A 15639-nucleotide genomic window follows, 5' to 3' on the forward strand; every position below is an offset into this window, starting at 1 on the left:
TTCACAATGTTTCAAACCTGTTTCACCCTGGAGAGTTCATTTAAACTTTTAGTAAAGTGATAACAGAACAAGTTGCAAAGAGTTACCTTTTCAGATCGTAAAAGCTTCTCTGCTGACAAGGTGCCCTTTGATATCAGTTGGACCAAAGGACTATTCAAAACCTGTGCAACCTTTTGAGGTTTCACTAGTCTAATGCCACCATAGTAAAGAATATGAAGATAGAGACTATCTTGACCAAACTTCAAAGGGATTGGGGAAATACTACAGGATAATAGCCGTCAGCTGGGTATCCATCTCATGGCACAGTAGGAAAGCCTTGTATTCAAGAAATCAAAGAGTCATTAGTAAAGGGTTCCTAAACTTCAGATAACAGACTGAAGCTTCAGTAGACAAGCTGATGAGAGCCAAATTGTCCAGAAGAAACAAGATTTAAATAGCATTTAAGAAAAAAAAACCCAAAACCCTCAACCACATCGACATTTCTCACTGCACGAGCAAGCTCCTCTGTACTTTATGTACAGATATATGAATTCTGGAGTCTAACCTTGCAGCAAAGGTTAATTTCCCCAAGCATTCTTTGACATTCTTTGATTAAAGAGGGATAAAGAATGATTTGAACAATCTGTGTCCTAAACAGAAAAATTGCTAGTGACAGGTCAAATATATTGAACAGTGTGTGAATGAGTCAAGTGCCTTAGCTGTGCATGTGGCAAGGGCAGAGGTATGTGTCCATAAGCTGGCTGATTTGGGTGTGCCATGACAAACCTACTGAGTGATGTCATTGTAGTGCTTTTATCCACATTGAGTATGTCTACACAGCATTTTGGAGCAAGCAGGAGTGAGCTGCTCTACCGGTGTCAACAGACATGGTCAAGCAGGGCTCATGCTAGTGCTCTAAAAATAGCCGTATAGACAGTGTTTTGAACTTGTGGCTCAGACTGTAGCTCGGGCTGCATTTTGGAGCAAACAGGAGGGAGTCTCTCAAGTCTGTCAATCCTCTTCAGGGAGGCTCACTCTTGCTTGCTCCAAAATGCTGTGTAGACATTGTCAGACATTCTATTTATATACATGGACATCACTTTCCACTATACTGTGCTTCCTTCAGTTTGAGTTTTAAAGGTGACCTGCAAATATAATGCATAAGCTTCTCTTTAGCAATGAGGGGGAAATTCTGCTTCCTCCTCCTTGACTGCAGAGGGCCCTACCTGCACCTGAATCATTATGGGGGGGACAGTATTCTAATGCACTGTTTATGTGAACTAGATGTTCTTCAATTTCCCTAGCTATGACCAAAGCCAGTAGCAAGAGAATAGAGAAAGGAATAGTAGCTCTGTTCCTGCAAGGTACCATAGACTTCAGTGAGTGTTGAGGAAGCCGATCAACTTCCTAGAGATCCTCAGTAACTTTCAGGATCAGGCTCAGACTGAATATCCTCTAAATAAGAGTTTAGCTCTATAACTGGTAAGCTACAGAAATGCAAAAACCACTGCAGCTAAAACAAGAATCAAATTGCTCAAAAAAGAGTCCTAAGAAATTATTTCAGTATTGATGTAATTTCCAGAGTAGTTTTAAAACGTCAAAATTTTTTTTTAGCATCACTGTTCATTTTACAAATAGGTTCCCCCCCTTTTTATTTAAACTATATTGTATCAGGCTTGGCAAGGACTTATGCCTGTGACACGTAGCAAATAAAAAGCCAACTTCTCTTGCAGTTCCTGTTTGAGGAGGTTTCAAAAATTAGCATTGTGCACTCCAAGAAGTCATAATTTTCCTTTATCCCAACGGCCAGGAAATGGAACCACATACTTTTTACTGTTTTGCTTTGTCATATAAAAGAATAAAAGGTACAAAGAAAATCTGAGAGATGTTTATTTTGGAGATAAATGGACTTCAAACCTACTTCCTATCACAGACAACAACAATTTACACACACTGATTGTCACCCCTGTTTTTTGGGGGGATTATCCAGAAAACAAATTTAAATGAACCTAGCAATGGCATGTTTCTCATCACTCCAGATAAATATTTTCTCTTCTGTTGTTCAAATAGCTTAGCTATTTTGTTGTGTTCAAAAGTCATAAGCAACGAGGCTTTCACCTCTTCCTCTAGGAGACTATTCCACAGTCTGATAGATCTCAAACTGGAATATTTTCCTGATATCCAGCCTGAATTTTCTCTGTCTTAATCTCATCTCATTGCTTCTGCATAAACCCCTTGTATCACCCAAACTAACCACCCTCCCCATCTTCTTGTTAACTGTCTACAAATATTTTAATATTGCCTTCTTCACAAGGTCCCATTAAATGGTACTGTTGTGTATAGTTGAAATCATAGCAGACTGTGCATCATGTAGCAAGCTATGTTGTTCCTTTTAATGTTAACCTCTCCAAAATGCTGTAAAGATTGAATTCAATTAATGTTGGACTTGAGGATACAAATGAAAAAATAAAGTTAGTGAATAATAAGCATGAGAGCTGAAACTGTAACCTTGGTTAGAACTAGGTCATACGTTCCAGACTAGAAATGCAGTGGCCAACTACAATGCTAGCAAGGACTCTGAAAGTCTGGTGCCACTGCTGGGAGTAGACTCTTCAAAGAGGGAGCAGAGTTTCTGCCACCGTTTGACGCCAGTCAGGAGACGAAGGGCTGATCTACACAGAGAAGTTATGCTGCTTTAATTGTATGGGTCTAGTTAAAGTGTTACAAACTCCCCTTTGTTGTTATATCAATATAAAGGTGTTTTATACCAATAATAGCGGCAAAGAGTCCTGTGGCACCTTACAGACTAACAGATGTATTGGAGCATAAGCTTTCGTGGGTGAATACCCACTTCGTCAGATGCATGTAGTGGAAATTTCCAGAGGCAGGTATAAATATGCACGCAAGAATCAGGCTAGGGATAACGAGGTTAGTTCAATCAGGGAGAACGAGGCCCTTTTCTAGCAGTTGAGGCGTGAACACCAAGGGAGGAGAAACTGCTTCTGTAGCTGGTGAGCCATTCACAGTCTTTGTTTAATCCTGAGCTGATGGTGTCAAATTTGCAAAAGAACTGAAGCTCAGCAGTTTCTCTTTGAAGTCTGGTCCTGAAGTTGTTTTGCTGCAGGATGGTGACCTTTAAATCTGCTATTGTGTGTCCAGGGAGGTTGAAGTGTTCTCCTACAGGTTTTTGTATATTGCCATTCCTAATATCTGATTTGTGTCTGTCCTATCTCGGGAACTCTCTTTCTGCCCTGCCACCCCCACAAACATGATACAGTTCTGTGGTGATCTGGAAGCCTACTTTCGCCGTCTCCGACTCAAAGAATACTTTCAAGATAACACTGAACAGCGCACTGATACACAGATACCCTCCCACCAACAACACAAGAAGAACTCCACATGGACTCCTCCTGAGGGTCGAAATGGCTTCTGCTGATGTGCACAGGCAGAAATTGTGGAAAAAACAACGCTGCTTGCCTCATAACCTAAGTCTTGCAGAACTCAATGCCATCCACAGCCTCAGAAACAACCCTGACATTATAATCAAAGAGGCTGATAAAGGAGGTGCTGTTGTCATCATGAACAGGTCTGATTACCAAAAGGAGGCTGCCAGACAACTCTCCAATACCAAATTCTACAGGACACTTTCCTCAAATCCCACTGAGGAATACACTAAGAAACTGCACCCTCTACTCAGGATACTCCCTACACTAACACAGGAACAAATCAACATACCCTTAGAGCCCCGACCGGGGTTATTCTATCTACTACCCAAGATCCACAAACACGGGAACCCTGGATGCCCCATCATCTTGGGCATTGGCGCTCTCACTGAAGGACTGTCCGGATATGTGAACAGTATCCCTAATGATGCCACAGCACAACTGGTTGCTGAGCTCTGTAACTTTATCCTCACGCACAATTATTTCAAATTTGGTGACAATATATACCTCCAGACCAGTGGCACCGCTATGGGCACCCGCATGGCCCCACTATATGCCAAAATTTTTATGGCTGACCTGGAACAATGCTTCCTCAGCTCTCGTCCACTCACGCCCGTTCTCTACCTACGTTACACTGATGACATCTTCATCATCTGGACCCATGGGAAGGAAACCCTGGAAGAATTCCACCACGATTTCAACAGCTTCCACCCCACCATCAACTTCAGCCTGGACCAATCTACACGGGAGGTCCACTTCCTAGACACCATGGCGCAAATAAGTGACGGTCACGTTAACACCACCCTATACCGAAAACGCACCGACCACTATGCCTACCTTCATGCCTCCAGCTTCCATCCCGGACAAACCACACGATCCATTGTTTACAGCCAAGCGCTGAGGTACAACCGCATTTGCTCCAACCCCTCAGACAGAGACCAACACCTACAAGATCTTCACCATGCATTCTCAAAACTACGATACCCACATGAGGAAATAAGGAAACAGATCAACAGAGCCAGACGTGTACCCAGAAGCCTCCTGCTGCAAGACAAGCCCAAGAAAGAAACCAACAGAACTCCACTGGCCATCACATACAGTCCTCAGCTAAAACCTCTCCAACACATCATCAGTGATCTACAACCCATCCTGGACAACGATCCCTCACTTTCACAGACCTTGGGAGGCAGGCCAGTCCGCGTCTACAGACAGCCCGCCAACCTGAAGCATATTCTCACCAGCAACTACACATAGTAACTCTAACTCAGGAACCAATCCATGCAACAAACCTCGATGCCAACTCTGCCCACATATCTACACAGTGACACCATTACAGGACCTAACCAGATCAGCCACACCATCACCGGTTCATTCACCTGCACGTCCACCAATGTAATCTACGCCCTCATGTGCCAGCAATGCCCCTCTGCTATGTACATCAGCCAAACTGGACAGTCCCTACGTAAAAGGACAAATGGACACAAATCAGATATTAGGAATGGCAATATACAAAAACCTGTAGGAGAACACTTCAACCTCCCTGGACACACAATAGCAGATTTAAAGGTCGCCATCCTGCAGCAAAACAACTTCAGGACCAGACTTCAAAGAGAAACTGCTGAGCTTCAGTTCTTTTGCAAATTTGACACCATCAGCTCAGGATTAAACAAAGACTGTGAATGGCTCGCCACCTACAAAAGCAGTTTCTCCTCCCTTGGTGTTCATGCCTCAACTGCTAGAAAAGGGCCTCGTCCTCCCTGATTGAACTAACCTCATTATCCCTAGCCTGATTCTTGCGTGCATATTTATACCTACCTCTGGAAATTTCCACTACATGCATCCGACAAAGTGGGTATTCACCCACGAAAGCTCATGGTCCAATACATCTGTTAGTCTGTAAGGTGCCACAGGACTCTTTGCCGCTTTTACAGATCCAGACTAACACAGCTACCCCTCTGATGCTTTATACCAATCATGGTGTTCCTCTGTGGGAAGGAGAATAAACTAGGCCGGTATAAGGCACAGCTCCTTTACATTGGTTTTACTGAGACCCCACTAGGAGTTGTATTGACATAACTATTTTGGTTAAAAAAACAAACAAACCGACAAATCAGACCTCTAATGGATATAGTAATACTGGTGCAAAACTGTGGAGACCAGGACCAGGCCAGTTTAGGAAGCACACCGTTCGTAGCCTATGAAAGGGTGACAGAGTACCTGCTCCCTTTTAGCATCTGGAAAATGTTTGCTGAGTCAACCAAAACGCCTCTGGAGACTCCTGCTGCTGCACAGCCCCTCTAGAGATGCCACTGCGGTGTAGATTGTCGCTTGAAAGCCCCAGTTTAGCCCCTAATGTTTGAAAAATCAACATTCGCTTTTCCTGACCTTCTGAATACCTTTGCCCTTTCTGTGTTGGGCCTCTGTTGCACAGACAGCATCAGTTGGGCCCAATTATGTGATATAAATCTGACTCATATTTATAAGTAATTCACACTTCCTTCTGAATAATGCATGTGCCCTCTGCACGGAATGGGGGTAACATGGGCTCATTTCAAAACCAGGGTAAAAGTGATTTAGCTACAATATTTAGTGCACAAATAGTTTCTTGTATTCAGATTTAAGACTTCTATCATTTTAAAGTGAAGGAGGAACAGTAAAAAAATTCTGAGAGTTATCCTGGATGACATCTTACCTCCTCTGCATAGAACAGGTTTACATTTGATGTACAAAATATGTCAGCAATAGAGGCTGCTAGTGGAATTTTAGTATGTAAATATTAAGTGGTTTGGGGTGTCCAAAGCAGTAAATTCAGTTCTGCTTTGGTGGGCTGCCACTCACATCAGTGGATTATCTCAAAAGTAATGGAGAAGAAATCTTGACTAAGGTTTATGAGTGTAGAGAAAGTTTTAAAATGTATTTTTATTTATTAAGCACATTTGGAGGGATGATAATTATTTGTTTTAAGGCTTTTGCTTCTCTGAGGCTCTGATTTAGGAAAACACTTAAGTATATGCACACCTGCCCCCATCGTTGGCCACTGGATTCCCCCATTCACCGCTGGTGGGCTGTCGAGCAGGGATCCGGCCAGCAACAGGACCCACCAGTACTGATGTGGGGGAAACAGAAAATATGGCACAACTTGTCCATTTTTAAGAAAAAGTCGGGACACCTGCAGGCGGGCTTAAATATGGACTGTCCCTTTAAAAATGGGACGTCTGGTCACCCTACACATAGGTATCTTCAAAAGGATGCTTTTTTGTTACAAATTATATATTTAAAAATACAAATGTTCACACCTACTCTGTCACTGATAACTTAGAATACTAAAAAGAAAGAGAAAAATTGGATTTGTGTTTTAATATTTAGAGTGTGGTAGCTGTTTTTTAAAAACCAAACCAAACCCTTTATCTCATTTTTCTCAGCATTGCCAGAAAATACACTCATCAGTTTCCTTTTCTGGTTATAGCACAACCTTGCAATATTTGAGATGCAAACTTTGCAGGTAATTTGTTTTGTTTAAATGGCTGCTTCCATTGGAATGTTTTAAAAAGGCATGAAAACGTTGTTGGTGTTCAGTTTCATAATTTGTTTTTACAGAGCCCAGTTTCTGGGCCAAATTTGATGTATTAGCAATGTTTCCATTAAACAGCTTTTTTGTACAATCGGTGAATAAGGTGGAAGAAGAGCCAGAGGAAAAGAATGTAATATGTATTGTGTAAAAAAAAATGTCCAGGACAAAGTTTAAATGTTGCTGTTTCATCAGCAGATGGCAGCAGTAAGCCATGGAACTAAACTTACTGACATGTTTATAGACTTCGTGTTATATCTGTTTTTTCAGGGATTTCAGTACTAGTGTGAATAACATTCACATTAACAAAACCAAACCTGTGTGGCACAACTACTTCCTATGTGGTTTGAAAGGAATTCAGGTAAACCAAATTCATTTAACACATATGTATTATATGGGCTACCTTTTAAGATTAAAATATAATGTGGGTGTATGTTATATAATGTCCTATTATGCTTATTTATAAAATATGTTATTTAATAGGGCATTTTTTACTCATACAACTTAATTTGTAGCTGTCTTTTGTATCCTATTAACTAAAGTACTTTTATATTTATGTTAAAATATTTGTAAAATACTTTTGTTTTGCTTGTATGAAAATATTTGCAGAATACAAAACCTACATTAGATTTATTATATACATTATTATACAGAACAGTGTATTAATTTAGTCGGCTCATGATCAGACTCATTAAAATAGAAAAATGTAAACTGAAATAGTCAAAGTTAGACACGTTGCTGAACAGAACCACATGCGTAAGGTTTATTTTTAAAAGGGGGCTGTAGGTTTGGAAATATGGAACCTAAAATAATAATTTGTTCCCTCCTCCCTGTCCCCCAAGTGAAGACTATTTTAAAATGTAAATAATTCCTAGGAGTACTGGAAAGACACACAGACCTCCCCTCCGGAGTGCATGAGAACCAAATAGTGAAATTGATGGGTCCGATTGCACATGCTAGGCACAAGGAAATGCAACCCCCACCCCCATCCAATAACAAACTGGATAAAGCAAGCAAAATAAAGTAGTTTTTAAAAACAGTTTCAGTTGCAATAATCTGCTTCAAATTATTAGCTGTACAGGCTTTTCAATGCATGTCTTTGGGGTGGGATTTTCAAAAGCTCATAACTCACTTAAGAGCTAAAAGAAAAGTAGTACTTGTGGCACCTTAGAGACTAAGAAATTCATTTGAGCATAAGCTAAAGTCATTGTACTCCTGACTCACTTAGGTGCTTTTGAATGTACCAGCATCTTAGCTTAACTATGCCTTTAAAAATCATACTTGATTCAGAATGAAACAACAGCTCTTTCTTTATTAGGCTGAGAAAAAAAAGGAATTTTAGTACATCTATTTCTGTCTGAAACTTTGACAGAATAGTGAATGTTCAGTTCCATAGTTCATTTAGCACCTTTAAAACATGTTATACTATGCAATCATAGTAACAAACTGTTCTCTTTATGATCTAAAATTCCTGTCACTGCCCTATATGTTTCAAGCCCCAATCAGTGACTCCTATTTGCAGTGATGTGAATATTTTCAATCTCTGAATTGCCCCACAAGTAAAACATTCATTTAATTTGTATTTACTTTGCAATTTTATGCTAGTTTTCTTTACAGTAAAATGGCTTAGAGAAACATGACCTAAGTGTCCCTACATATTTTGGGGTGTGCTTTTGAGAGTTAGATCTTAAAAATAATTTTTTAAGCTTGATGGTTAATATGCAAAGCAGGTTTGTATACTAATGCTAGCAGAAAATAAGCATAAATGCTACAGACTCTTAAGAAACATTCAAATGCAAGTACTAAGAAGGTCCAAGGGGATAATCTGTTTATATGAAGTTGAACATGTTATCCTTTTGGGATAGAACTATTGCAGAACTTGGCAAAGTCCATTTTCATTTCTGAAACTGGAGTAAGTTTTTTATTTAAACATTGCGTGATAAGTTTGCAATTCTGATTCACATTGAAGACAACCCTGTGGATGAGTTTCTGGTTAAATATATTACTCAAGTAGTTTTTTAAACAGGCTTGTCTGATGTTCTGCATGAACGAGCATTGGCAGCAATAGCATTTCAATTAATAATTTGTTTGTATTTCTGGAAAGGGAATTTTTAGATAATTTGTAGCAACGAAGAGACACATTCAACAAGATCTTTCTTATGTGCTGCATGAACTCTGCCCTTATTGCCTGCAGTTGGCTTTATTTCAGGAACAGGAATAGATTTTTTTTTTTGTAGGAAAAGAGGGGAGCTTCTTTCTGAGAAATGTTGGCATTTCTCAGGTGATTGTGATGGTTACGTAAATCTGCATTGGCACATTGATGTGTATGTATTTATACAATTTATGTGAGTGATATTTTGGTTGGTACAATATGGTGTTTATTTTGAACCAAAGTGTACTAGAGATGATATAAAAATTTTTGTGAAAGATGAGAACTAAAATGTTTAAAAATGTAAGAACAGAATACAATCTACAGATACAGTTTTGGGATCCGTGAATGAAAATTATATATGATATTAATCTTCTGTGTGTGTGCATGCATGCACACACAATTAGATTTTGAGCCACAGTAAAATCTCTAAAGTTATCCCTTTGCTTTAAATATAAATAGTATGATAGCAGTCATCAAAAGCAGAGTGGCCTCACATAAACTCGTAACTTTAGAGTTAGAAAAGGTCCTCTCTTACTTGTACAAATATTTCTCATATCAACTACCTACTGTTCTTTACTGTATACATATAATTAATGCATAGTGACGACCAAGTGACTTCATTATACTGTATATGTAGCAGAACCAAGGTTATAATATCCATCTATTTTTTTCCAAGCTGCTAATACAACTGTATACAAACACAATTAATATTAACCACAAGTGGTAAGAATGCAAGCCAAAACAAGGAAAGAATAGATTAAAGAATATTTAGATAAATTAGATGTATTCAAGTCAGCAGCCTAACTTCAATACCTGGAAGATACTAGAACAAATTATTCAACAATGAATTTATAAGCATCTGGAAGACAATAGGGTTATAAGGAATAACCAGCATGGTTTTGTCAAGAACAAATCATGTCAAACCAACCTAATTTTTCTTAGACAGGGTTACTTGCCTAGTGCATGGGGTGGGCAAACTATGGCCCGTGGGCTGGATGCAGCCTGCGAACCATTTTAAGTTGGCTCACAGTTCCCGCTAGGGAGTGGGGTCAGGGACCGCAGCATGCAACTCGGCCCCGCTCTGGTGCTCCAGCTGGATTGGGGGCCAGAACATGCGGCTTGGCCCTGCTCCCACGCTCCAGTGGGGTCGGGGGCCACTCCACGTGGCTCCCAGAAGCTGCCACAAGGCTCAGCTCTGGCTTCTACGTGCTCCAATGGCTCCCTCCAGTGCTCCAATGGGAGCTGCAGGGGCGGTGCCTGCGGATGGGGCAGCGTACAGAGCCGCCTGGCTGCGCCTCCACGTAGAAGCCTGAGAAGGGATATGCCACTGCTTCTGGGAGCTGCTTGAGGTAAGTGCTGCTCAGAGCCTGCACCCCTGAGCCTCTCCCCATGCCCCAAACCTCTGCCCCAGCCCTGATCCTCCTCCCGCTTTCCAAACTCGTCGATCCCAGCCCGGAGCACCCTCCTGCACCCCAAACCTCTTATCCCCAGTCCCACCCCAGAGCCCGCCCCCCCAGCCAGAACCTACACCCCTTCCCACACTCCTGCCCCAGCCCCGATCCCCCTCCTGCCCTCCAAACCCCTCAGTTCCAGCCCAGAGCATCCTCCTATACCCCAAACTCCTCATCCCCAGCCTCACCCCGGAACCCGTACCCCCAACCAGAGGCCTCACCCCCTCCTCCACCCCAGCCCCAATTTAGTGAGCATTCATGGCCCACCATACAATTTGTATTTCCTGATGTGGCCCTCGGGCCAAAAAGTTTGCCCACCCCTGGCCTAGTGGATAGGGGGAAGCTGTAGATGTGATATGGCCTCATAACAGTCTTCAAAGATGTTAAGGGCTATTATAAAGAGGACAGGGATCAATTATTCTCTGTATCCACTGAAGGTATAACAAGAAGTAATGGGCTTAATCTGCCACCAGGGACATTTGGGTTAGATATTGGGAAAAACTTACTGTTTGGAAGGCTAGTTAATCTCTGGAACAGACTTTCAAGGGAGGTCATGGAATCCCCATCATTTGAAGTTTTTCAAAACAGGTTGGATAAAGACCTGTCAGGGATGGTGTAGGTTTACTTGGTCCTGCCACAGTGCAGGGGGCTGGATTTGATGACTTTCCAAGATCCCTGCCAGCTCTACATTTCTCCGATTCTGTATTTGATGTCTGTTTGATTCAGGGAGTTTGCATTCTTACTCGCGGGCTGCATGTAAAACTACCACATGGCTAAAATGTCTCAAACTTCAGTTTTACAAGGATCTCTACAAATTTCCAGTGTATTTTGTATTACAAATGCAGAATGCTGGCTCTGACAGTATCTTATGTTAGGAGACCCTGAATTTGGGAACTAATGTGACATCACAGGGCATGAGTCACAACAGAAGAGTATCTAGAGGTTGCAGTAGCAATGGAAATCAATAGTTCTGTGCTTTAGTGCCTTTTCTAATTTAGTGGAGACTTAGAATCATAGAATCATAGAATCATAGAATATCAGGGTTGGAAGGGACCCCAGAAGGTCATCTAGTCCAACCCCCTGCTCAAAGCAGGACCAATTCCCAGTTAAATCATCCCAGCCAGGGCTTTGTCAAGCCTGACCTTAAAAACCTCTAAGGAAGGAGATTCTACCACCTCCCTAGGTAACGCATTCCAGTGTTTCACCACCCTCTTAGTGAAAAAGTTTTTCCTAATATCCAATCTAAACCTCCCCCACTGCAACTTGAGACCATTACTCCTCGTTCTGTCATCTGCTACCATTGAGAACAGTCTAGAGCCATCCTCTTTGGAACCCCCTTTCAGGTAGTTGAAAGCAGCTATCAAATCCCCCCTCATTCTTCTCTTCTGCAGGCTAAACAATCCCAGCTCCCTCAGCCTCTCCTCATAACTCATGTGTTCCAGTCCCCTAATCATTTTTGTTGCCCTTCGCTGGACTCTCTCCAATTTATCCACATCCTTCTTGAAGTGTGGGGCCCAAAACTGGACACAGTACTCCAGATGAGGCCTCACCAATGTCGAATAGAGGGGAACGATCACGTCCCTCGATCTGCTCGCTATGCCCCTACTTATACATCCCAAAATGCCATTGGCCTTCTTGGCAACAAGGGCACACTGCTGACTCATATCCAGCTTCTCGTCCACTGTCACCCCTAGGTCCTTTTCCGCAGAACTGCTGCCTAGCCATTCGGTCCCTAGTCTGTAGCTGTGCATTGGGTTCTTCCGTCCTAAGTGCAGGACCCTGCACTTATCCTTATTGAACCTCATCAGATTCCTTTTGGCCCAATCTTCCAATTGGTCTAGGTCCTTCTGTATCCTATCCCTCCCCTCCAGCGTATCTACCACTCCTCCCAGTTTAGTATCATCCGCAAATTTGCTGAGAGTGCAATCCACACCATCCTCCAGATCATTTATGAAGATATTGAATAAAACCGGCCCCAGGACCGACCCCTGGGGCACTCCACTTGATACCGGCTGCCAACTAGACATGGAGCCATTGATCACTACCCGTTGAGCCCGACAATTTAGCCAGCTTTCTACCCACCTTATGGTGCATTCATCCAGCCCATACTTCCTTAACTTGCTGACAAGAATACTATGGGAGACGTGTCAAAAGCTTTGCTAAAGTCAAGAAACAATACATCCACTGCTTTCCCTTCATCCACAGAACCAGTAATCTCATCATAAAAGGCGATTAGATTAGTCAGGCATGACCTTCCCTTGGTGAATCCATGCTGGCTGTTCCTGATCACTTTCCTCTCATGCAAGTGCTTCAGGATTGATTCTTTGAGGACCTGCTCCATGATTTTTCCAGGGACTGAGGTGAGGCTGACTGGCCTGTAGTTCCCAGGATCTTCCTTCTTCCCTTTTTTAAAGATTGGCACTACATTAGCCTTTTTCCAGTCATCCGGGACTTCCCCGGTTCGCCACGAGTTTTCAAAGATAATGGCCAGTGGCTCTGCAATCACAGCCGCCAATTCCTTCAGCACTCTCGGATGCAACTCGTCCGGCCCCATGGACTTGTGCACGTCCAGCTTTTCTAAATAGTCCCTAACCGCCTCTATCTCCACAGAGGGCTGGCCATCTCTTCCGCATTTTGTGATGCCCAGCGCAGCAGTCTGGGAGCTGACCTTGTTAGTGAAAACAGAGGCAAAAAAAGCATTGAGTACATTAGCTTTTTCCACATCCTCTGTCACTAGGTTGCCTCCCTCATTCAGTAAGGGGCCCACACATTCCTTGGCTTTCTTCTTGTTGCCAACATACCTGAAGAAACCCTTCTTGTTACTCTTGACATCTCTGGCTAGCTGCAGCTCCAGGTGCGATTTGGCCCTCCTGATAACATTCCTACATGCCCGAGCAATATTTTTATACTCTTCCCTGGTCATATGTCCAACCTTCCACTTCTTGTAAGCTTCTTTTTTATGTTTAAGATCCGCTAGGATTTCACCATTAAGCCAAGTTGGTCGCCTGCCATATTTACTATTCTTTCGACTCATCGGGATGGTTTGTCCCTGTAACCTCAACAGGGATTCCTTGAAATACAGCCAGCTCTCCTGGACTCCTTTCCCCTTCAAGTTAGTCCCCCAGGGGATCCTGGCCATCCGTTCCCTGAGGGAGTCGAAGTCTGCTTTCCTGAAGTCCAGGGTCCGTATCCTGCTGCTTACCTTTGTTCCCTGCGTCAGGATCCTGAACTCAACCAACTTATAATAGGCTATTTTCTCTTTCAGTTCAGAAATATTCTTGGTAGTTGAGCTGTAGAGCAGTTTCAAGAATAGAAAAAAAAATGTTTTAAGCACCATAATTCAGCAACAACTTGTCTGAGAGACCTCAGAAATTCTCTGCTGTCCTTAGACTGAGCATGCACAATATCAGGTTTAAAATAATATTTTTAAGTGAAGAGGGGTATCAAGATATAACCAAAATTTGAAATGGTCTTAAAATCTTATATTCATGCACTTCTCTTCTGAATTTTAATCTTGGTTTTTAAGGACCAGACTTGAAAATGTCACAAACCCCCTCACTCTTTATGGTGACACCAAACAGCACATCAGTAGTTCAACAACTCAGCAACAGAAATCTCTTCCTAAACATGGGATAATTGAACATCTAAGGCGGTGTGTACTGGATACTCAGATTGTTTATTTTTTCATTGTTAGGAACATTTTGGTCTTAATAGCTCAACTGGAATGAATTGTCTGTTCGATGGAACCATCCCACCAAGTTCTGGTCTGTCTAGTTCCAGTGCGTTGGTATGCTGTGCTGGACTTGTGGCACTTACAGCTAATGGAAAGACCCTTTCAAAGGTAATTTACTGTAAAACCCAAGAGTATTAACTGTAAAATACAACTTTAAATATTGTTAACATCCATAAATTTTTAAGACACAATGCAATTGTTTTTACAAAGAACTGTTGGATATAAACTGAAAATATTGCACAATTGAGGAAACATGTTTGGCCAAATTTTGGCAGGCTTTAAGTTTGGCAAGGAAACAGGCATACATTAAAGCTGCAGAAAGAGCATTATTGTAAGCCTGTATTTTGGCCAACTCAAGTCTCACACATGGCCATCCCTGGACCAGATGTAATCTCTGCAAGCCAGGATTGAGCATATATGTTCTAAAGCATGTGGACCACACCCTCTGACCCTTATACTCCCTCCCTGAATGACTTGCTGTGGCTCTAGGAGCAAAGCATCTGTTGAAAGCCTGTAGAGAAGCTTCTTAATGGGTTATAGTCAAGGCAAAATAGGAGTAGAAATCTTCCATCCCACTCTCCCCACTGCGTTTTGAAATGAATCCATTTCCAGTCCACATCCAGAATTAAAGCCTTTTTAAACAAATATTGTTCCTCAAAAACAAACCCAGTGTAAGTGAATTGTTACCACTAAACCTGGTAGTAGACCTTTGTTCATGTGTCAAAACACCTCTGCAGTAGTTATGGCGCTTGAAGGTACCACATGCAATAAAGTTCAGTCTGGTGGAAATGTCTGGTAGAATCTAGAATCTTAAATTCAAACATCAGGAAGAGAAAAGAATAGATATAGTGTACACTTGTGCCTGTTGCCTAGTCATTGTAATAAGTGTATTCACATTCCATAACAGAGGAAGTGATTATCTGCAATGATCCAGAAAATTGACAAGGATCAGAAAGCCTGAAATGTATTAGTTAGTAGAAATTGGTAACTTGAACACTAAGAACAGACTTGCTGTATGCTAAGTAATACTGTACAGTTCTCTTAAGAAAAAATAAGTTACAGAATGTACCTTTGGCTGGATGTGCACATAAACTCACACATGGTCTTGGAGTATAGTTCTGGATCATGTCAGACCTGTTCTGAAGGTAAGCCAGGTGCAAAATGTCTGGTTGTGTTGAGTATGATGATGGGTGATAGCACGGATGAGGTCTGTGGCAGCAATGCTATCCTCTAGCACAACTTCAGAGGTTCTGCAGACTTTATAGCATGGTAGAAAACAAGAAGTCTGGTGCCAAAGGCAAGTTTTTGCACCT

The 15639-nt window shown here is 41.9% G+C and overlaps 1 protein-coding gene across 3 annotated transcripts in view; it reads left to right on the top strand.

The window, feature by feature from the left end:
* GALK2 (galactokinase 2) overlaps positions 1-15639 on the top strand; it is an 84859-nt gene that overhangs the window by 11730 nt on the left and 57490 nt on the right. For 2 of the 3 annotated variants that reach the window (XM_073303964.2, XM_073303965.1), the window contains exons 4-5: positions 7261-7351; positions 14288-14434. In XM_073303964.2, the coding sequence (XP_073160065.1) occupies positions 7261-7351; positions 14288-14434 (238 nt within the window). The remainder of the gene's footprint in view (positions 1-7260; positions 7352-14287; positions 14435-15639) is intronic. The other variant, XM_073303966.1, reaches the window with a different exon arrangement.

Source organism: Lepidochelys kempii, chromosome 10 (genome assembly GCF_965140285.1).
Source record: "Lepidochelys kempii isolate rLepKem1 chromosome 10, rLepKem1.hap1, whole genome shotgun sequence".
NCBI lineage: Eukaryota > Metazoa > Chordata > Testudines > Cheloniidae > Lepidochelys > Lepidochelys kempii.